Source organism: Notothenia rossii, assembly GCF_949606895.1.
Source record: "Notothenia rossii genome assembly, chromosome: 7".
Lineage (NCBI taxonomy): Eukaryota > Metazoa > Chordata > Actinopteri > Perciformes > Nototheniidae > Notothenia > Notothenia rossii.
The window spans coordinates 74,356,132-74,380,540 of NC_136905.1; the positions used below are offsets into that span (position 1 = coordinate 74,356,132).

The following is a 24,409-nucleotide window of genomic DNA, read 5'->3' on the forward strand; positions in this document are numbered from 1 at the left end:
ATCCATGTGAACATGATTTAAGTGGGGGGGACCTAACCTCCTCTAGTGGGGTCTCGGGAAGATTTTTTTTTAAATATTGAAGTTAAAAGCATCAATCTGGTGCACTTTGAGAGCAACATGAAGAGATCTATGGATACATCTCAACACCCATTTGAAACAGAACTGTAAGCAGATTTTTTTTTGGGGATATTTTACAAATCACTCCCCTTTTAAACTCTATTCTTGTTATTTTTAACAACTTTTTTGTTACTGTCATATTGCATTTTATACCTGTTTTTCATTTAGACTAATGTCTCATTAATAATTATAATGATCATATCAAGGTGTGCCTAACCTCACTGAGCTGAGGTTATTTGAGCCTCTCAGGAGAGAGCTCTCTTCCACCTGGTTGTAGAAAAGCTCTTTAAATTCGTTAGCATAGCTAGCTAACCAGATGCTAATAACAACAGATCGCCACTGTGCTTACAACTAAAGAAAGCCACGCAAACACTGCGGTGTGTACGGCTCCTTATGGGTACTGCAATATTTGAAGAGCTGGAGCGGCGTTCCGGTGCTCTCCGTCAGCACTCTAGTCTACACTCCTTTCCGACGAGACGCTCGTGTTGTGTTCAAGGAACCTGCCCTTGGCCAGGAAAAACAGGCACTCGCTTGTTTAATTATTTTGCGGTCTAGATTTCTTCTTCTTTTTTGAAGTGAAAAGTTGTCCGTTAGTCGGACTGACGGACGGACGGACCCCCCCCACCCCCAAAACGAAAACTCTTCGGTTCTCCGCGAATTACACAAGTCACCCAAATCAGCGTTAAAAAAGCGGGAGGCGCCGAAAAGCGACTAATTTGCATCACTGTAACTAATCCAAGAAAAATGTGTAGTGTATATAATGAGTGTGCAAACTTATCTATCCATGAACCTGTTTTATTTGTGATTACCTCACATCCTATACGGGGGTCCGGGGGCATGCACTCCCGGTAAGATCTTTTTCTTTAAATTGAAGGTAAAGCATCAATCTGGTGCACAAATTAAGAGATTTATGGATACAACTCTCAACACTCATATGAAACAGAACTGTATATATTTCAATACTCCAAAAACCATTAGAATATGATCACAACCAATAACACATCATTGATCAACTCCTCTCTCCTATCTTTATCTTACCTAGTCTGCATTTCTTTCTTTTTATTTATGCATATTTTACTTATCACTTCCCTTTCAAACTGTGTTTTAAATTTTTTACTGACATTGAAATTATTTTTTAACTTATTTTGAACAAATATATTAAATAGATGGAAATATTTGTTTGAGAACTGTTTGAGACCCACTGAGATAACTAAAGTTTACAATCACTCAGCGAGTCCTTTACCTCCCTGAGCTGACGTTATCTCAGCCTCTCAGTCCGACAGGAGAGGACTCTCCCTCTCCTTATCGTTGAAAAAGCTTCTAATCTCCGTTAACTCCGAGCTAGCACCAGATACTAACAACAACCCCTGTAACTCCCTCTGTCTCTCTCTCTCTGTCTCTCTCTCTCTCTGTCTGTCTCTCTCTCTCTGTCTCTCTCTCTCTCTCTCACACACAAACTGCGCTCCTGCCACACACACAAACAGACGCTCCTCCGTGACGATGACCACTTGCGTTAAAAAAAAAAACACATTTGAGAAGTGGGGGGGACACAAACGGGATTTTGAAAAGTGGGGGGGACATGTCCCCCCTGTCCCCAGTGGAAATTACGCCCATGCTACAGTGACATCTGGCGTCGTTTTTGTAAGACATTTTTACTTCCGCATCAAAAAACCCTCCCCACGTGACCTCCCGCATGTGACGTAACAAAGGGGAAACAAGGGGGTGTGTAACGTATTAATAAACATGGATCCCAATGCTAGTTTCGACACAGAAGACACAGAAGAAGTTGAACATGTATATTCGAATGCATATGACGGACCACAACCTTATAATTATGAGCCTGCTAGGCGTCCAAGAGACCAGGAGCAGCCAAGGATTAGAAGAAATAACGGCCATCGGAGAGAAATTGAGCTGTGGTGTGAGGAGAACCAGTGGAGAGCTGGGCAGCTATCTTGGTGAGTGATCGACGTTAGCTACAGAATGTTAGCTAACATCACATCACAACATTGTAAAGTTAGCTATCATATATCAGGCTATAACTAAAGTAGCCTTGATAATATAGTAACGTTACTGGCAGGGCTGTTGATACTGATCCATGACAGAAACTAATGCGCAAGTATCAGCCGTAACTCGCGTTACCTAATGCAAATCCACACTACCTGTACCGGAGGGGAGAGAGAGAGTAGGGAAGGAGGGGGGGGGGGGGCTGGTATTTATGCAACCTGCACAAACATAATACTGCACCATGATTACAAATGGTGAAATACAATGTAAAACTACCGAAAACTACCAGAAACTAAAACACAACCACTCAACGCAACTACTAACTATTCCCGCGGTCAGAGCGGAGATGTTTCCCCTTTGTGATGTAAAATGACGCGTTTGACGTATGACCTTAAAAAAAAGCCGTTTGTAAGAGCAGAGTTCAAAATAGCTCCTTTCCCTCTGAATTCCTGCACTTACGTCTCGTAAAACATATCAAATCCTGTATTCACTTTTTTAATTTTAATTTTCAAGCAAGTTTAAGCATAAATGTAGAAGAAAAAAAACCCCTGCAAGTTGGCCTTTAATTACTTATTTCAATGCAAGCAGACTATGTATGGAAAACTTTGCTTCTTTTGAATATGTGGCCCTTCAGTTGAAACGCTCATTTCGAGCTCTTTTCCTAAACATCTAGACCAGCGGTCCCCAACCTTTTTTGCGCCACGGACCGGCTTAATGTCAGACAAATTTTCACGGACCGGCCTTTAAGGTGTGGCGGATAAATACAACAAAATAAAATGACAAGACCATGGTATTTTGTAAATATAATAATAAAAAGCCTGAATCCACTGTGTACTTGTATGTAACTTTATTAGCAGCGTCCTCCTGACATTTTTTTTTTTTTTGCGTCCTCCTGACATCCACCAACAACAATAATAATAACATAATAATAACAATAACAACCTCTCTGCCTCGCGCTCTCTGGTCGCTTTGGTAACACTTAAACATACCTTCAAAATACAACATAAAACATATGAAGTTCATGAAAAATACAACTCACCATAACGCTAAATTAATGAGAGCCCTGAGCTTGTTTCTCTGCAATGAGACGGTCCCATCTCGGGGTGATGGGAGACAAAGACACCCGGAGTGTGTTGCTTATGTCCAATCTATTTCGTGATTTTGTTTTGGTTGCTGTGACTGCAGAAAACCCCGCTTCACACAGATATGATGTCGGAAATGGCAACAGGGTTTTCAGAGCTGCTGTGGCAATCTCGGGGTATTCTGCCATGACTTTTATCCAGAATACCGGCAGAGTTGATGTCTCGAACATCCTTTTCAGGCCGCCGTCATTTGCGATCTCCAGCAGCTGATCTTCTTCTTGCGCGGACATGCTGGATTCGCCCGGTTTGTTGACAAATGGGTCGCGGATCCATTCCTTTTCAGTTCGTGGGTCTTTTGCGGTTGGGAAGTAGCGCTCGAACTCTTTTGAAAGCGAAGACAGGTGATCGTGCACCAGCTGGGAGAATGACTGCTCCGGCTGAGTCTCCTCCAAAATCCCCGCCAATGTTTGAAACATGTCAAATATGCCTCTGTTCACACGTCGTCTCCACAAATCCAGTTTGGCTTTAAATGCAGCTACTTTATCTGCCAACTTGAAGACTGTTGTCATTTTCCCCTGAAGAGACAGATTGAGTTCATTGAGCTGGCTAAATATGTCGCACAAGTAAGCCAGTTTTGCGACCCACTCCTCATCACTGAAATGTGCTGCCAGCGGTGACTTTTTTTCTAAGAGAAATCTTTGCAGCGGCTCTCGTAATTCATACACTCTGGCCAGCGATCTCCCTCGGGATAACCATCTTATTTCTGTGTATAACAGAAGGCGTCTGTGCTCCGCGTTCATCTCCTCACAAAGTTGCTCGAATAGGCGTGAGTTAAGTGCGTGTGCTTTGATGTGGTTGATAACTTTAACAACATCATTCAATACGCTGTGAAGTTCCGGTGGCATTTTTCGGCTCGCCAGCATCTCTCTGTGTATGACACAATGTGTAGATTCACATTCAGGTGCAACCTCCTTAATCCGAGTAGTTAAACCAGACAGCCGTCCGGTCATGGCAGCAGCTCCGTCTGTGCATGCCGACACAAAAAGACCATTTAAGTTTTCCTGATACGTAATTATCCAGCGTCTTAAATAGTTCTGCGGCTGTGGTTTTGGTTGTCAACGATAGTGCACACAACACATCCTCATGCACATCCTCCTGATAAAGGTATCGCACATAAACAAGCAGTATTGCCCTGTTGTCCACATCTGTTGACTCGTCAACCTGCAGTGCGTACCACGGTGATGTATTAATCCTCTCCAACAACTGTGTCTCAATGTCCTCTGCTATTTCCTCGATGCGCCGCGTGACGGTGCTAGCTGACAGAGGGACCTGTGCTATCTTTTTAACCGCAGCCTCCCCCAAAAGTTCACCGCAAATGTCTTTAGTAGCCGGAAGAATCAATTCTTCACCAATCGTGAATGGTTTTTTAGCCTTAGCTATTCGGTTAGCCACCAAGTAGGATGCTCTCAGTGCACTTGCATTTGTTGTTGCAGAGGCCCTCAGTAATTGCTTCTGTCCTTCTTGTTCCTGCTTTTTTCTTTCAAAGTACTCCAAAGGCTTGTTTTTTAAAGCAGGGTGCTTAGTCTCTAAGTGGCGAAGCAGTTTTGAAGGCTTCATTGCCTCATTGGAGAGCCGGTCACCACATATTATGCACAGCGGGCTTGGTGCGTGGGAATCACCTGTAGCGATAAATCCATATTTTAAGTAGGTCTCCTGGTACTGTCTGTTAAATGCAGCTTTCTTTTTCTTGGTGGGTATAGGCTCTTCTTCTGTCTCCTCACTGGCCCTTTTCCCCTTTGCAAAGAAACTTTCCAAAGACGTCTGTTTTTTACTCATCTTTCTAGCTTGTGAGTTTCTAGCTTGTGAGTTAGCGCGACCGTTAATATTTAATATTAGCGCTAACCGTTAATGTATCACGTGACCACAATATTGACATGTGTCAATCGCATAGGTCAAGCGGTGTCAAGAGTGGGTCACGTGAGTCATAGACGGATGTAACGGGGAGAATTCGGAGAATTTTTCAAAATAAAAGATTGTTCAGGCTCGAATAATAAATAAAACGGAAATAATGAAAGTTATTTATTCTTTCTGTGCGGCCCGGTACTTAACGACCCACGGACCGGTACCGGTCCGGGGCCCGGGGGTTGGGGACCACTGATCTAGACCACCCAAATACTGTGCAAGCTTTTTTGATGATTTTACCGAGTTGTTGTCTATAGTGTGTATTGACTTTGACCGTTTAATCATTGTTGGCGATTTTAATATCCATGTCGACAACCCTGAGGACAGAGGGGCTAAAGAACTGTTTTGTGTTATTGACAATTTTGGACTGACTCAGCATGTCAAGGGTCCGATGCACAACAAGGGGCACACCCTGAACTTAATTGTATCAAAAGGTCTGAACATCTCTAAGCTTGTGGTGACTGATGTTGTGCTCTCCGACCATTCCTGTATTTTCTTTGAGAGCTCTATTACCGTCCATACAATTGTTAAGAAAGCGGTAACCACTAGAATGAAAATGCACAATAAATGTTTGCTCAGATTTTTACTCCCTCAATTGCCCATGCTAACTTCTCAGTAAATCAGCCAGTTGATCATTTTAATTCTAAAATAACAAATGTCATGGATACCATTGCTCCCATTAAAATAAAGGAAGTATCTGGCAAGAAAATATCTCCATGGAGAAAAGCCATGACTGAACAACAAAAACTGAGTGCAGAAATGCTGAACGCAGGTGGAGGAAAAACAAATCTCCAGGTTCACTTGGAAATATATAAAGAGAAACGGCACGAAAGTCGTTCTTCTCTGACATCATTACCAAAAATAAAAACAACTCACGTGCCTTGTTTGCTACCGTCAACAGACTAACAAAACCCCCAGTGTCGATAGCCTCAGAATTTTTATCCACCAGGGCCTGCAATGATTTTACCTCCTTCTTCACTGACAAAATCATGCAAAGTGCCTCTGTATCAGGTACAGCAAATGTTTTGTCCATGTGTCCACCTAAAGTCAATTCAGACATCATGTCACAATTCCGTCTGATAAATGTTTAAGACCTGGAAGACATTATCCAACATCTGAAATCCTCCTCCTGTAGCCTCGACATCATCCCGACAGGATTTTTCAAAACTGTTTTTCATTGCTTGGCCTTAAATATACTACACATAGTAAACAAGTCTCTTCAATCAGGTGTATTTCCACAGGCCCTGAAAACTGCAATAATTAAACCGCTCCTAAAAAAGCATAACCTAGACGCAACCATAATGAATACAGGCCCATATCAAACCTTCCCTTTTTAAGCAAATTTATTGAAAAAGCTGTTTTTCAACAGTTGAGTAATTTCATGTTTTTAACTGACGGTGTTGATGTGTTTCAGACGGGCTTTCGACCTAACCACAGCACTGAGACTTCACTTGTTAAGGTCTTAAATGAGATCCATTTGAACAGAGACAGTGGCAGAATATCAGTGTTAGTATTATTAGATCTCAGCGCTGCCTTTGATACTGTTGACCACAACATATTGCTGGACCATCTTGAAAACTGGGTGGGAGTTTCAGCAACAGCTCTAAACTGGTTTAGTTCCTACTTAAAGGACAGAACAAACTTTGTCTCAATAGGCAATTACAAATCAACCCTGATAAATATGTCATGCGGGGTTCCTCAAGGCAAACATTTGCTTTTTAATATTCATATTCTACCTCTGGCTGAAATTATTAAAAAAAGAGCGATCTAAACTATCACATCTATGCAGACAACACCCATATTTATTTTAAAATTACACCGGGAGACTACTCTCCGATTAGAACACTGAGCAAGTGCATTGAGCACATCACTGACTGGATGACTCAGAACTTTCTCCAATTGAAAAAAACAAAACTGAGATAATTGTCTTCGAAGCTTCAGTCCGCAGACTACAAAGTAACTCACAAAGCAATAAATCTGGGTGTAGTGATGGACTCAGACCTGAATTTTAACAGTCACATTACAACAGTTATTAGGTCTGCATACTACCACCTGAAGAATATATCAAGGATTTAAAAACTAATGTCGCAACAGGATTTAGAAAAACTTGTCCATGCTTTTATTTTCAGTAGACTCGACTACTGCAATAGTGTATTCACAGGGCTCACTAAAAAATATATCAGAAAGCTGCAGCTGATTCAGAACGCTGCTGCTCGAGTTTTCTCACTGACACTAGAAAAGTGGATCACATCACTCCGGTTCTGAGATCATTACACTGGCTTCCAGTCAACCAAAGAATTGATTTTAAAATACTACTGCTAGTTTTTAAATCACTTAGGACCGAGGTATATAGACGACCTCCTCCATCATTATGAAGCATCCAGGAGTCTCAGGTCTTCTGGGTCGGGTCTGCTCTCTGTTCCGAGAATAACAACTAAACATGGAAAAGCAGCTTTTAGTTATTATGCCCCAACAATCTGCAAACTGTCCAAATCGTGCACATCCGCTGAAACACTTTCGATTTTCAAATCCAGACTAAAAACGCATCTATTTGCCGCTGATTTTAATTGAGCTGATTTATAATACATAACATATTATTATCATAGTAAAAGGGCTCGCTTTGGCAAAATCCTGATCCATACAGGCAGCCCTAAATAATAACAAGTAACCATCATGTGTGGTGCTATCTGTCGATGTCTGTCTTATATTTTGTCGATTTCATATTGTTTTCACAGTGCTGTGAAAATGAATTTCCCCCTGGGGACAATACATCTAATCTAAACTAGTTTAATATTCAATCCCGTACTTGGCGATTGAGAACACACATTCGTAATTGACCTTGTTTAAAGCACTTTTGTTGTAATACTATGGATTTAGTTGACACTGTCACTACCCGATCTGCACTGCGCATGTGCGAGCGAGATGGTCCGCTATACTGGACAACTCCGTACGGCAACCCAACTAGGACACTTGACACAGTGGCGTTTGGCAAAGAACACAAAGAAAACCTGAGAGAGATGAGTTATTGTTATTACAACATGACTTTACTATTATTTAACAACTGTTTGTATTGGGTTCTTTTATTTGGGATTAAGTACATTGTCAGAATAAGTGAGAAATGTATATAACTTCTGTTAGACAGCTATCATACTGAATAAATATTTACTGTGAATGTATGCAAACATGTATGGCATATAGCTGTCTAACAGAAGTTAAATCCATTGCTCACTTATTCTGACAATGTACTTAACCCCTAATAAAAGAACCCAATAAAAAGAGTTGTTAAATGTGAAGTCACGTTGTCATAACAATAACTCATCTCTCGGTTTTTTGAGTGTTCTTTTTCTGCTTTTTCTCCTATTAGAGTTGCCGTATGTAGTTGTGCAATCAGGCGGACCATCTCGCACATGCGCAGTGCAGATCGGGCAGGGGGGCAGATCGGGTAGTGACAGAAACTACTCATCGACTTTCTTTTGTCCAATATTTTGCGGGAAGGTACATTGAATTAGAAGTAGAAGAAGACGGAGAAGAAGTAGAAGTAGAAGAAGAAGAAGTAGAGGTAGAAGAAGAAGTAGAGGTAGAAGAAGAAGTAGAGGTAGAAGAAGAAGAAGTAGAGGTAGAAGAAGAAGAAGAAGTAGAGGTAGAAGAAGAAGAAGTAGAGGTAGAAGAAGAAGAAGTAGTAGAAGTACGCTAACGCTACAAACAGGCACAACACTGTTACTCTGTTTTTACTGACATGTAACATTTTACTGTACCATTTGACTGTCTGCCCACATATCTGATCTAGACATATAATGTGTGGTGGGGAAAATAATTATTTAAAATTCAGGTAGGCCCGCTTCCACATGGCAAATATTGCCAATGGTGCAGCGTGGCTGCATTTGTACATCCCCCGTGCACAACCACAGACAGCGCTCTGCATCACGCCATCCTCTCCCATGTAGATCTGTACAAATAAAGTAAGTACCATGTTTGTTAACATGCTATAATAGATTGAATGAGCAATACAAGGATGGTCCAGATCTGGGGGTGGGAGGGTTTATTTTTCCATAGTTTTGTCCTCTTGTCTGATTGTTGTTGTTTGTTTTTTCTGAATTTTTTGTAATTTGTGTTGTATTGGTTGTGATTGTACATTGTATTTTTTTAAATGTGTATTACATTTTTGAAAAACATTTGATCAACAAAAAAGGATTTGGTCAGGATCTAGACTCAGTGTGTAGTTTATGAATTAATCAATGCTCTCTACATTAGGAAAACATACCAGTGTACCAGAGGGAGTCACACACAGCTGTGCCTAGATAACCAAACAAATTGACAAGATAACCAAAGTCCTTGAATCTACAACGAGATGTAAAAAGGAGATCACACATATAGTCGATATAAAACTGTCCGCTTCAATCTGAAGAGCAACTAAAACAAAACACGGGAGTGTACCTTGTTCTTGTGAACACTAATGTTATCCACAGCATACACACCCGTATACAGTACACCCGTTCTAGGTTCTGATTGGCTCTCTAGGTTGGCATTCTAGCTTCTGACTGGCTGTCCAGGTTGTCAATCACAGCCGTGGTTCATATTATGCTAGTCGACTCGTAACATCGCTAAACTTTTTTTCTTGACGGTTTTCTCAGTCAACTAATGCTATTGATAACAGTAACATAAATTAACACAGCCCTGCACACTGCAGTCATTATATACCGGGTCTGTGGTTCATCATCTTCTTTTTCATTCTCCTCCTTATTGACTGAAATTAACCTTAAACATTGCACTCATATTACTCACCGAAACCTTGTAAAGCCGGTCCCGCATGCTGGCAATTACAGAACCGACTAACTCCCCTTTCGTGTATGTACAGCTCTCAACGTGCCCAGACTTGTAGTGATTTTCACATCGTTTTATACTTTTATTCTCATTCTGAAAGAATGATGTGAAATGTGCCAACGTGACGGTCATCTTTGTGTTGGTGACGCGTATTGTGCGGGACCAGAGACATGTAGTTCACTGAGCGGCTTAACACAAAAAAATGTGTTACTTCACAGTTTTACGACACATTTTAATTTTTTTGACTTGCAAAATGTTCTTTTAAATTGACAAACATCATATGTGTCATTCGTGGCACAATTCAAACGGGATCAAAAGATACGTTTTCTCTCTCCATTCAATGTATAATTTTCCGCTTCCGGGGTCCCATGGAGGCTCCCGGAAAGGGAGGGACTTCGCCTCTCTATACCAAGCTGCCCCTCCTTAAAATAAAATGGCAGCAATTATCTACCTCATTGTTTTGTTTTTAGAAGAAAAAAAAACTAGGTGTGTCTTGTTCTTGTTCTATCAGATGTTTAATGATTCAACATGTTTTTGCACTTTCCGGTTTAGATTCTGCCTCGTGTTTGTTCTCATTGGGCTTTATGAAACAACATGTTCTATTCTAATGCTCAATTGCTCTAGGTCGGATTTCCTACTAACCTAATAGACACTTTGGACATTTATTAATCCTAGTAGATTTTGAGTCATCACTAGGCAAGGCGAGGTAAGTTTATTTATAGAGCACCTTTCAACACAAGGCAATTCAAAGTGCTGTGCAAAAATATATGACAATAAGATCTAACAACACTAACATGTGTAGTAAAATTTGTCTGAAAATGATTTTAAAATGTTGCTTCATTTGGATGGAAAATTTGCGAGGCAAAGATGTACCTCACTCTTAGTTTATGAAATCATCAACTCACAATTTAAAAAAAAAATTGGAATCAACAGCACGAAAACAAAACCGGTTGCAACCATGTTGTCAAAGTAGCAGCAAAAAGAGCCTATGTGATGTACTTCTCGCTTGTTTGTTTGTTTGAGAGCTTGAACAACAACTGACAAGTGAAGAAATGCTTGGATGAAATGTTGATGTGTGGTTCAGTTGCAGTGTATACAAACTGATGATTATTTGCGATGCATTTATGTGAAGCAGTATTTTATTGGTGTTGCTGGTTAAGATAAGTATGTTGTAACTATTTCATAGACTAATATGTAGCTTTATCAATAATGCCGTGCCACATTTTATAAGCTATTTGTTTTGAATGTATAGTAGTGAAGTGGGAGTTTAAACTAACAGATGTCATAAGTAGTAGTGATGTGTCGGTCGTGAACGAGCCGATTCTTTTGAACGGCTCTTTGGTACGAACGAGGGGTACCGAGTCTTACTTGGTGAGAGCCGTTCTTTTTATCGTTCAATCGTTGGTCCGCACTCACTGCCTGCCAAAATCCACTCGCCTTTTAAAAAGCTTGATGTTGTTCCCCAAACGTATGCTGTGAAGGTCTTAACGGAATACGCGAGAGAGAGAAGTCATAACAAGTGGTACAGGACAGGTGGACAACGTGTTTTTCGGAAGGAAAATGAGCCAAACGCGAAAACGCAGCAGCACTTGGCTGCACCTCAACCAAAACCCAGGCAGTGATAAGGCGCACCAGTTGTAAAGGCAAAATATCCTTTAAAGCAGGGTCAACAAATAATCTCCATCGCCACTTAAAAACACAGTATCTAATATTAAGAGTTGCGTGAATTTCATTCAAGGCAAGGCAACTTTATTTACTTAAAGGTGACCTATCATGCAAAATGCACTTTTGTACGTCTTTTATAATCAGTGTTGGGCAAGTTACTTCCAAAATGTAATATATTACATATTACTTATTACTCTCTTTTGAAAGTAATAAGTTACATTACAATATTACTGTCTCTGAAATGTAATGAGTTACACTACTTTAGTTACTTTTTTAGTTACTTTCACCAAAATAACCGCAAAATAATGGCTAGTTATTTTAAATGCTAAAATGTAGTTTAGTGCAGCTCATTATACATCCAGTGAAGGGCGATGTGGTATAGCACAACAACTGTGTAGGCCCTTAAGGCTACTAACAACTTATAAATGTATTTAAAGCAGACAAAGGATCAAAGTCTAGTCAATTATAGTAGAGATACTGTAAATATTTATAAGTCTAGGCCTATATATATATTAAATACAATAGAGCTAGAGCTCACTATAATGAAATCTATAACATTATGAAATGACAAGGTGTGCAATATATTTTTCTTTTTGTTACTTTCTTTTATTTAATTCAAGTTCCAAGCACAAGAAGTTTGAATGTATTGAGTGGACAAAGAAGAAGCTTTATCAAAAATACGAAAAGGATTATGCCTCAAGGAATAGCCTACGGCTCAGCCATTTTCAGTCCAACACTATTAACATGTAAGCCAAACATTGCTTAAAATTGCTACTAAATGCAACGTAGGCCAAAAATAGGAGCCCTGCTATTTGCCAAACAACGCCTAGAACATAGGCTACCAAACAAAGTCTGGTCAAATCTAAATACAAAAAAGGCCCCGTAGGAAATACTTCACAAAACAAATGAAGCTCCACTATATTTAACACACACATTGGAATATTGAAAATAAAACAAATAAACAGGAAACCTGTCACTGCCAAAACAGAGGTAGAATACAGCCGATTAATGCTCGTAAAATACATTTAAGTATGAAAGCCCTTAAAGCCTTGACCTATAGCCTACTTATTTTTCTATGGTGGGGGGCTGGCCTATTCCATTACCGCCTTGACTGAAATGACGGTTGAAGCGCATCAGGAGAAGGCGCTGAAAGCGTCCATCACCGAGACGGTTGCGTTTTGGGGTGAGCACAAGATTTCCAAGACTGAAAAGTCTTTCTACTGGTGCACTGGATGGCGTTGGGGCATTACAGCGGAGTGTGATTTTTTTAAGTCTTGGAAACTGGTGCAGACTTTCCATTGTAGGGGCAGAATTGAAATAAGACATTACCTCTGTTTCCACAGACATGGGCGCATCAGCTGTGGTAACGGGCTGTAAGTCAAAGGCAAAAAAATCCTCCTCGCTGGAGGCAACAGCAGCAGGTTGAGGGACATCGGGCATGAGGGCTGCAGGCTCTTGTGTTGTTAGGGAACGACACTCTGACATGAGAAGTATCTTGATATAGTCTCTTCTGGCTTCTTCTTTTACCCAACGCAGCTTAAACTTAAGCAGTGAGACAGCGGCAAGCAGCGCTTCCTTGGAGTCAATTATTGCGGCAAATCGAGTTTTGATTGCTCCCACAATAACTTCAGGCAGCCCAGTGGTCATTGCTGATAGGCCAGTTTTCATTGCTAAGATTTTTCCCATGAGAACTTCTAGTGTTGGTTGAAGCGTTCCATAAAAACAAGTGTCCTCACCCTGTAAGATATCCAGTGCAACTGTGAAAGGCTTCATAATGGAACAGTATTCCTTGAGAAATTGGTATTCCCTGTCGTTCATACATTTCATTTGAAATTGTGTGCAGATATTATTGATGTCAGTGAGGGGAATTTCTGTGATCCGAGAATAGGCGTCAAAGTATGAGTTCCACCTTGTTACTGTGGGAACAATCAACTTTCTACCACTGACCTCTTCCAGGAACTCCGTGGAGCGGCTGGCCTTCGTCCACAACGCTGAACATTTGGCTGTAGCACTACGATACACAGCTCTAGATTCTACGTTAGATGACAGCCATTTATCAACCTCATTGTTCGCAATTAGATTAAGTGCATGGGCTGCGCATCTATGATGGGGAGGCAGTACACATAGCCCGTCCTGGGCATTATCATCTTTGGCGGCGGCAAGCACACTGTGAAGGTCTGTAAAGTCTGCCTCACCATCGCCATCCACCTCATCTTCCTCCTCATCGGACTCCACTTGCCGCTGCTGATGCTCCTTGAACGCCTTCACAAAGTTACTCCCGTTGTCCGTCACACATGCAGTCACTTTATCGTTGGTAAGTCCATATTGAGAGAAAATGTCCTCCAGCTCTGTTGCTATTGCGTCGTACGTGTGTCGACCCCTAAATCTTCTACAAGCGATCGCAGCCTTCTTTCGTTTCAAGGTATCTGCATCGATCCAATGCACAGTCACCCCCAATAAACTTTTGTTGTTAGCACTCCATATGTCTGCCGTTGTTGACACATAATCCTGGTCATCGATAGTTTTCCTCAGCTCCTTTTCCATGATAGCAAGTATCTTTATCCAACTCTTTGGCAAATGTCTTTCTATCTGGCAACACTTGCTGAAAATTAAGAAGATAGAGATATTAAAGTCATGCTAGATAATAAACTAATGCTCCATTTATAACTGGGCTAAATAATATTTAAATACCGGTAATATTACTGTAATGATAGGTGCTTATGTATAGGCAATGCATCTTTTTACCACCAGGCAGCAGTATAACATTTAAGCTAACCATGTACAAAGAATGGAATAAGATGCGAGTCCACTGTTGACAGGGATTTTGCTGACAAGTTTTCTAAATGCCGGCGACTCCACAGTTGACAGAGATTGCATGTCTTCCACAACATACTCTGCCACGAGTCTCTTAACTTCTCGTGGTTCCAGAATCATAGAAGACCGAGAGAATGTTAACTTGTGTTGCTTCGGCGTGCCTGCACTCACGTCTTCTGTATATTTTCTTTTCTCCGAGCCGGCAGATCTCTCGAATAACTTAGTGTTAGCATGGCACCGGTCCAGGTGTTTCTTTAAGTTGCTAGTGCTATTTCTTGATGTAGACAATTCCTTTGCTGCCGACGAACATAGATTGCACTTGACTATTATGTTTTTCTCTTTTTCTCTAATGAACTGATAATAATGTGAGAACACCCATCGCTCAAAAGTTCCTCCCGCCATCTTAACCCAATAGTAAACAATGCATCAGGTTTTCTTAATCTACCCGCACATTTTTTCTCTGGTGTCGGAATGTCTCGCGATATTTGTAAATTCTTAAAAAACAAAACACCATTTAATTTCGGGTTAAAATGTGTTGTGTAACTGCGTTACTGAGAATTGTAACGGGTAATATATTACCCAAATTTCATTAGTAATGCATTACATTACTTCGTTACAGCAAAAAGTAATATATTACTGTAACTCCGTTACTTTTGTAACGCGTTACACCCAACACTGTTTATAATAATAATAATAATAATATATTTAATTTGTTAGCGCTTTTACAGGTGCTCAAAGACGCTTTACAGATAATAGTGAAGAAAAAAAGAAAAGAGAAGAAAGGAACAACAAATAAATATATAGTTAAAGTTAAAGTCAAATAATACAAAAACAATCACACATGAAAAGCCAGATTGAAGAGGTGAGTTTTTTGAAGGTGGTGAGGTCGGTGCAGTCTCTGATGGGTTGTGGGAGTGAGTTCCAGAGGGAGGGGGCAGCGAAGGAGAAGGCTCTGTCCCCCCAGGTCCGGTGATTGGTGCGGGTGGGGATGGATAGGAGGTTGGCTTCTGATGAGCGGAGGCAGCGGGAAGGGGTATGGTGGTGCAGCAGGTCTGTGAGGTAGGGGGGGGGGGGCCTGGTTGTTGAGGGCTTTGTAAGTTATGAGGAGGACTTTGAAGTGGATTCTTTGACGGACGGGGAGCCAGTGGAGGTTCTGGAGGATGGGAGTGATGTGGTCTCGGGAGCGGGTGTGGGTGAGGAGGCGGGCAGCAGAGTTCTGGATATGTTGGAGTTTATTCAGGAGGTTGGATGGTATGCCATAGAGCAGGGGTTCCCAACCTTTTTCACCCAGGGCCCCCCCAAATGACTCCTGTTGGAATTTGCGACCCCCCAAAACTTTGAAACTTTAATTATCGCTGTTGCCGATCTGCCCCCCTGCCCGATCTGTACTGTGCATGTGCGAGATGATCTGCCATACTGGACAACTCCGTACGGCAACCCAACTAGGACACTTGACACAGTGGCGTTTGGCAAAGCACAAAAAGAAACTGGATTTAACTTCTGTTTGGCAGTTATCATACTGAATAAATATTTACTGTGAATGTATGCAAAAATGTATGGCATATAGCTGTCTAACAGAAGTTAAATCTATGTCTCACTTATTCTGACAATGTACTTAACCCCAAATAAAAGAACCCAATAAAAAGAGTTGTTAAATAATAGTGAAGTCACGTTGTCATAACAATAACTCATCTCTCCCGGTTTTTTGTGTTCTTTTTCTGCTTTGCCAAACGCCACTGTGTGAAGTGTCCTATTACAGTTGCCGTATGTAGTTGTCCAGTATGGCGGACCATCTCGCACATGCGCAGTACAGATCGGGCAGGGGGGCAGATCGGGTAGTGACAGCCGTGCCCCCCCCCCCCCCCCCCCACCCCACCCCACACACCGGACACACGCACACGGCAACAGCGGTAATTAAAGTTTAAAAGTCTCAAAAATGCTACAACTACTGTCACAAACTGGATGAATGTGAAGTATTTCATTAAAGGAGGATGAAAGCGTAATTAAGGAGCACTATTGGAGTGACTTTGTTGGTTATTGGACTCAGGATTAATGAATTTGGATGCCCGCTGTATTAAGAAATTAAAGGACGGCGCAAGTGGAAACAATTCACAAAGGGATTCAACTGTTAAAACACATGCTCAAAGTAAACCGGATTTTGGCGATGTATTTATGTGGATTAAAAAATCGCAAATAATCTACAAAATCGAGGAGACCGATCTGATCGGAGCAACTGTGACAAATAATCCAACTGAAACCGGCACTTTACGCGCAGAAGAAACATTTATATTAAAGAAAAAATGATAAATTTCTGTCTTTGTATGCTTTTATTAGCTACTAACTTGCAAATGTATGCATCATATTTATTTCAAATGTCGAAGAACAGGACACTTCAAAAGAATATACTATGTCTAATAAATAAATGGTAATATGGTTGCATAGGCCTGTATAAAACAAAAATGAAAAACTGGCATATTAAGCAGGTAAATCAAATGCTTGTATGCCATGGAACAGGTAGCAGAGAGAAGACGAGGTTCAAGTAGGTTCATTAATGTGAACCTTGGGCTTGCACGCCCGCAGCCAGGGATGGAATGTCCGGTGTAATGTGAGTGACAGCCAGTCTAAAGTCGTTGTGAACGTCCAGTGTGTTGCGTGCTTTTGTTTTGATGGCAACAAGTGCGCTGAAGGCTGTTTCTGATAGATATGTCGTACTGAATGGGAGTGTAATCCTGGTCGTGGCATGCAGTGTGATCTTTGGAGCGAGGCTTGGTCCTTTGAGAATCCAAAACTTTTAAAATCCTTTTTCCTGGAAGTATTTCTTTGACAGCGAGTCAGCTTGGATGTCGGTGAGCTCATCTTCGCAATCCAGGTATTCCACATCCTCAACTTTGGCAATAAAGGGATCTAAAACCCACAATTCCTTGGAGACATACTCGTCTATGTCAGCAAACCGTGATTGCATTTCCGTTTGCAGTGCGTTCATATGGCGGATGAACTCGCGACGTACAGGCACCGTTTCACGATTGTTTTGGGATTGTTTCAGCAGTAGTGGAAACTGTTGCAGCTCCCCCCTCTCCATTTTCTCGACCCTGTACTCCAGTTTGCGCACAAATGCATCATTGGAGAATGTTGGACTCCACGCCTTGCAGACGCTTGTTTGTTTCATTGTAGAGACTGAAGATGTCGGCCAGGTATGCTGTTTTAATCCAGAATGACTCGGTCACTTGCTCTGACAGTGCGCGGTTACGAGTTTGTAGAAACTCTTCAATTTTTTCCTTCAGTTCTACAAAGCGTGCCAGCACTCGGCCACGTGAGAGCCAGCGCACCTCGGTGTGCAGGAGGAGGGTTTGGCGCGCTTCATCCTCGCACAAGTCTGCGAATAGACGCTTGTTGGTGGGGCGACCTTTGATGAAATTGACTATTTTAATAACAGTTGAGAGTGTTTCGCTGAGGTCTTCTGGCAGTTTCTTGCTGGCCAGGGCCTGGCGATGTATCACACAGTGAAATATTGTGCAGTGTGGGGCCTTTTCTTTCAAGCGACTGTTAAATCCCTTGTTTTTCCCCATCATTGAGGCAGCTCCGTCTGTGCAACATGCAACTAAATTCTCATAGGAAAGCTTGTGGGATGAGAGGTAAGAATCCACTGCAGTAAAAATGTCCTCACCCCGGGTGGTAGTGGTAAGGTTGACTGACATAAGAATGTCCTGCTTCAAATCTTCCCCATATATATATTGCACATAAACGATCAGCACAGCCTCGTCTGCTACAGTTGTGGTTTCATCAAGTTGTATGGCAAATGGCCCCTTTCCAAGCTTTTCGAGCAGCTGCAGCTCGCAGTTACTTGCCATCTTCTCAATTCTGTCTTTCACCGTATTGTTTGACAGTGGTACAGTTTTTAGCTTCTCCGCGACCTGCGGACCGCACAGTTTCTCAGCCATCTTAATGCAAGCTGGCTTAATGAGCTGCTCGCCAATGTTGTGCGGTTTCTTTGCCTTTGCTATTAAAAGTGCACATTCAAAAGAGGCCTCGCTGCCAGCCCTAACAAACGCTGTTCTAATCTCCATTGGCTTGTTTGCCTTTGCAGGGTGTTGTTTCTTTATGAAAAAGTCCCGATCACGCCCGACTGTTACTGGGTGCATGGTCTGTTGGTGTCTCTTCATTTTGCTGGGTTTCATGCTTTCGTTGGCTAGCTTCTCTCTGCATATCACACACTCTGGGCGGGTTTTGTCCGTTCCCTCCATGAAACCGAAGTTAAGATAGCTCTCTAGGTAGGTCCTCATTTTCTTTTTGATTGCAGATGAGCTGTCATTTCCTTTACGTTTTTCAGACATTTTTAGACAAAAATATTCACCTTATGAAGTCGGTCGCTAGCTAGCAAGCGCAGCAAACTGTTATTATTATGAAAGCTGACACAGTAACGTCAATGTTGGCGCCAATCGGAGGAGTATCAGATGAATTTTTTGAATTTTAATTTTAGTTAATCAATTAATTTCTATATTTTATTGTAATATAGACAAGGCTTTTAGCGCCAATCATGTATTGCGTTACAATATTTAAAAAAAATGATACGTAAAAAAAAGAATTATATGTACATTTTTTAATTTTTTTAATTCTAAATATGATATTAGGCCTCAAATCACCTGAGGTCTGGCGCCCCCCCTGCGATCTTTGGCGACCCCCCAAGGGGGTCGCGACCCCCAGGTTGGGAACCACTGCTTTAAGGTAAGATGGCGCCTGCCCATTAAGGGCTTTGTAGGCGAGAAGAAGAATTTTAAATTCTATCCTGTGTTCTATAGGGAGCCAGTGTAAGGCACCCAGAACAGGAGTAATGTGGTCCCTTTTCCTAACTCTGGTTAGTACACGAGCTGCAGCATTTTTAATCAGCTGAAGCGACTTGACTGACTTCTTGGTACACCCTGATAATAAAGAGTTACAATAATCCAGCCTAGAAGTTCTCTGCATCGTTTTGAGGCAAGATATGCCTAATTTTGGCAATGTTGCGTAGATGGAAGTAGGCGGTCCTTGAGATTGATTTTATGTTGGGGTTAAAGGATAAATCCTGATCAAATATAACACCAAGATTCCTTACAGTCTCACTGGAGGCCAAATTAATGCCATCCATAACTAGTATATCTTTAGATAGTTTGTTTCGTAGATTCTTTGGGCCGAGTACAATAACTTCAGTTTTGGTCGTGTTTAACATCAAAAAGTTTAAGGTCATCCACGTTTTTAAGTCCTTGAGGCAGTCTTGAATTGTATTTAGGCGATTGGTTTCATCAGGCTTGATGGATAAATATAGTTGAGTATCATCCGCATAACAGTGGAACTTTACAGAATGATTCCTTATAATATTGCCTAACGGAAGCATATAAAGTATAGTGTGAACAAAATAGGTCCAAGCACTGAGCCCTGTGGCACTCCATGGCTAACTTTGGTTTGCATGGAAGATTCATCGTTGACACGTACAAACTGAGAGCGTTCAGATAGATAGGACCTAAACGAGCCTAAAGCAGATCCCTGTATGCCAACTAAGTGCCCTAGTCTTTGCAATAGGATATCATGGTCGATAGTATCAAATGCAGCACTGAGATCGAGCAAAACAATCCATCTATCCATCCATCTATCTGAGATCGAGCAAAACAATCCATCTATCTATCTATCCATCCATCTACCTATCCATCTATCTACCTATATATCTATCTATCCATCTATCTATCCATCTATCTATCTATATATCCATCCATCCATCTATCCATCCATTCATCTATTTATCCATCTATCTACCTATCCATCTATCCATCTATCTATAACAATAATCTTCATTTACAAAAGGCATAATTGTCAGCCCACTGACATAGTTTGAAATAAATATATTATCCAATGTGTAACCCCCCACAGGACTTAAAAAGCACCTTACTAGATCATGAAATCTAAACTAAATCTCGGGGGGTATCCCCCGAACCCCCCTAGCATGTTAGGACCTCGGTATTTAGGAAATCCTGAATACGGCCCTGCTGACAGCCATACTACGACACAGCCTACTACCTACTACCAGTTAAATACACTCTTCTACTTGTATAAAACTGACCTTTGTGCGAGTAATACTTCATAAAATACTGCAGATCCTTTATCTTATCTCTTTCTAATCTACACATATACAAGTATTTAACTGAAGTTAAACAACAGTGTTGTTCAGAATCAGAATCAGAATACCTTTAATAGTCCCACAGAGGGGAAATTTGCATCGTTACAGCAGGAAAGAGCCACAGACAGCTTAATGTTACCTATGTTAAGAAAAAAGTACTAAGTTATGATATAGTAAAAATAAAATAAAAATATTTTCCAAAATACAAATCCTGTAACAGTTCTTAGGATTTAGCAGCCAGGTATATATTACACAGTTATTAATGGCACATGTATATAATGTATATATTGCACATACATGTATAGCACATATTGCGCATAGTATGATAGTATTTAACTGCAGCAAGTTACACAATTTACAAGATACAAAATGCAAAAAAACACACCTTGTAACGGTTCTAAGGATTAGCAGCCAGTTATAAATTACACAGTTATTAACGGCATATATATGTTGCACATATAGCACATATTGCACATAGTTGATTGGTATTTAGCAGCAAGTGGTGATATAGTCTGTGTTGTGGTGTGTGTAGGGGAGGGGGGGGCGGTAAACAATACCAGAAATGCCCGCAAGAGGGCTCACTTGACAGCAACAAGTGCAAGTGTTTTAACACGTGATAATGGCGGCTTACAGGGGGATACAGTTATACACAGCTCACCGCAATAGCACGAGACTGGACATAGCGATCGTACATACCAAATATAATTATATCAACAGTCACAGCGGACAGAAAGTGAAACTACTAAACATGTAACAGGCAGTCAGACTTACGGCAAACAAGTACTGTAAACAATATATATACTACGCCGATTGTCTGTAAACTGTTATTTACATACGAAATGCAAACATATAGATACAAACAGGTGCTAATGCCACAGTAACAACATTAAGAGTTTCATACACGCACAATGCGGAACACACAACGACCCGTTTCTTGGCACCCTTACGGCTGCCAAGAAATTGGTTGCTATGAGGTGGAAACAACCCGACATGCTCTCAGTGACCTGCTGGTTACTAACGTTTCTTGACGTAGTCTACATGGAACTGTCCACTGCATGCATGATTGGAGTTAAGGAGTCCAATATCGGTTTATGGGTGTCGACAGCCGAACAATTTAAGGAGCAGATCTAGCTATCTTAACTGATATAGTTGTTTGCAGTCATTGGTCCTGAGAGGTCCTGGGATTGGGCGTGGGAGGGTTTATTTATGTTTATTTAATTTTTTCCCCCCCTTAGTTTTGTCCTCTTGTCTGATTGTTGTTGTTTGTTTTGTAATTTCTGTTGTGATTGTACATTGTATTTTACTAAATGTGTGTGAATAAAAACATTTGATCAAAAAAAAAGATAACAGCAAGAATATGAACACTGTGTTCACATGCTAATGCCCTCAAGCAAACCGTTTTTAATTGGAGCACAAATGATGTTTAGATTTGATGACCCAGTATAATAGACATCATTAACACATAGTGCTAATGGGCAATACCTGTGCATGATTAAGTGATTAGTCTGGATGTCGTTTCCTGTTGATCCTGACTTTATTTTTGTTTTCTTGTGTGCCCTTTCCAGGACAGAGTATGCCATCTGCCCCTTTCCAAAGAATCCTACGACCCCTTCTGCTCGGCACGTTCATACTGGGATGCTTTGTGACTCTGTTTTTGATGTATTTTAAACCATCCACCAGCTGGTTATCAGGTCGTTTCGAGTCAATAGTATCCACAGACAGGGAAAAGATTCTCTTCTCCACCATCAGTGATAAAAACGTGACCACCGTGCTGATCTGGCTCTGGCCTTTTGGACATACCTATGACCTGGGCGTGTGCAGCTCCCTATTTAACATCGAGGGCTGTTTCATCACCGCGGACAGGAACTTCTACAACAAGTCGGATGGGGTCATCATCCATCACAGAGACATTAGTACCGACCTGTCCAACCTGCCGCCTGTCCAGCGACCATCCTTCCAGAAGTGGGTATGGATGAACGTGGAGTCGCCATCGCACTCCTCCCAGCTGCCTGGGATCGAGAACATGTTCAATCTGACTCTCAATTACCGTCGGGATGCTGACATTGAAATGCCTTATGGGTCCATCGTAGCAGCGGAGGGCCAGGAGGACTTTGTCCCACCCAGCAAAAACAAACTGATCTGCTGGATTGTGAGCAACTGGAACCAGGACCATGTGCGTGTGAAATACTACAAGGAGCTGTCCAAACACATTAAGGTTCAGGCGTACGGAAAAGCCTTTGGGAAATACCTCGCTGGCCAGGAGTACTCTCCCACCATCGCCAGCTGCAAGTTTTACCTGGCTTTTGAGAACTCCATCCACAAGGACTACATTACTGAAAAACTGTATAACCCGCTCTCTGTTGGGTCAGTGCCAGTGGTTATCGGCCCTCCCCGGCAGAACTACGAGAACTTTATCCAAGGAGACGCCTTCATCCACGTGGATGACTTCACCTCGCCCAAGGAGCTGGCCGATTACCTGCTGCTCTTGGACAAGAACGAGGAAATGTACCTCAGGTACTTTGAGTGGAGGCGGCACTTTAAAGTAAAGAAGGCTTATTTCTGGGCAGAGCACACATGCATGGCTTGTGATTACCTGCGTAGGCACACGGAGTACAGGGCATTCAATAACCTTGACAAGTGGTACTGGGGAGAATAGTGATTTGAAGGGGTATGCAGTGCTCTTTTTATGTTAAAGGCAGTGCTTTAAGATTTTTGTCCTTCAGTTAACTAGAAGGTTAATTACTGTTCTGTCAAGAGCTCCCAAATGATGTTTTTCTATTGGTTCAGTGGCCCAGTGAGACATCCATCTTGTGTTTTTATTATTATTTGCAAGCCAATTTTGCTACACCGTACTTTGCCTTTTGTCTTATTCACACCCACCTTTACTTTTGAAAAACTGGGTGACATACTGTCGCCCTTTAGTCCCTCTCTCTTGCCTTTCTCTCCTTTCTTTTCTTTTTGAAAGCCTGACTTTGTTAGTCGTTGAGACATGTGTACAGACGTAAGTACTAGCATCCCTGCTCCTCACATGCTCTCACAACATCCTGCTATTTTTTGTTCTAATTCGACCAAAACTTGACCCAGTTTAAGATTAAAGCTATCTGTGATCTACTTTTGGGATATATGCATAGGCGTAGGAAGCATCCTCAATGTGGGTGGAACAATTTGACGGGGGGTGTGGGCAGGTGGTGGACCTAACCTCCTCTAGGGGGGTCCGGGGAAACGCTCCCCCGGGAATATTTTTTTTTAAATGTTGAAGTTAAATGCATCAATCTGGTACACTTTGAGAGCAAAATTAGGGACTACATCTATGGATACATCTTTCAACACATATGAAACAGAACTGAACAGATTTACTTTTTCTTTATGCACATTTTACAAATCACTCCCCTTTTAAACTGTAGTATGAGTTGTAATTATTTCATACCTGTTCTTCTCTTATTTTGTATAACTATAATGATCATATAAAGGTGTGCCTTGGAAATACTTGTTTTGCATCAATCTTGATACAGGGAACTTATGTTAGCATGGATTCCTATAGCTTTTAGTCTACTTTCCCATCATTCAAGGGTGGTTTTCAATATAAGTAATGGTTTATTTTTTGGACGGACACTATAACTTACATTTTTTTACTATGTTCAATCTGAATTTACTTTAAAAACATCTATATTGATTCTGACTTTTTCTACATCCAACTCACAGGTTTATCATCGCTTTGAGAAAAAAGATTATTCATTTATTCATTTTAGAAGTGAAGATATAGTCAATTGTTCCGGGAATGTCATTTTCGAGCCTGAGA

General features: G+C 41.3%; 2 protein-coding genes across 8 annotated transcripts in view; one reads left to right on the forward strand and one right to left on the reverse strand.

Moving 5' to 3' along the window:
- Positions 1 to 24,409, reverse strand: part of LOC307013109 (uncharacterized protein) — a 98,777-nt gene that overhangs the window by 45,202 nt on the left and 29,166 nt on the right. The window contains exon 4 of one of the 5 annotated variants that reach the window (XM_079640366.1): positions 12,232 to 14,253. The exons of the other annotated variants lie outside the window; for them this stretch is intronic. Within the exon in view, the coding sequence (XP_079496492.1) occupies positions 12,717 to 14,195 (1,479 nt within the window). The 5' untranslated portion in view covers positions 14,196 to 14,253 and the 3' untranslated portion in view covers positions 12,232 to 12,716. Of the gene's footprint in view, positions 1 to 12,231; positions 14,254 to 24,409 lie in introns of those variants that run through there. 5 annotated transcript variants of the gene reach the window in all.
- The window catches only part of LOC307013107 (4-galactosyl-N-acetylglucosaminide 3-alpha-L-fucosyltransferase 9-like), a 96,574-nt gene that overhangs the window by 22,843 nt on the left and 49,322 nt on the right, over positions 1 to 24,409 (forward strand). For all 3 annotated transcript variants that reach the window (XM_079640362.1, XM_079640360.1, XM_079640361.1), the window contains exon 2: positions 22,176 to 23,124. In XM_079640362.1, coding sequence (XP_079496488.1) covers positions 22,184 to 23,124 — 941 coding nt within the window. In that variant the 5' untranslated portion in view covers positions 22,176 to 22,183. The remainder of the gene's footprint in view (positions 1 to 22,175; positions 23,125 to 24,409) is intronic.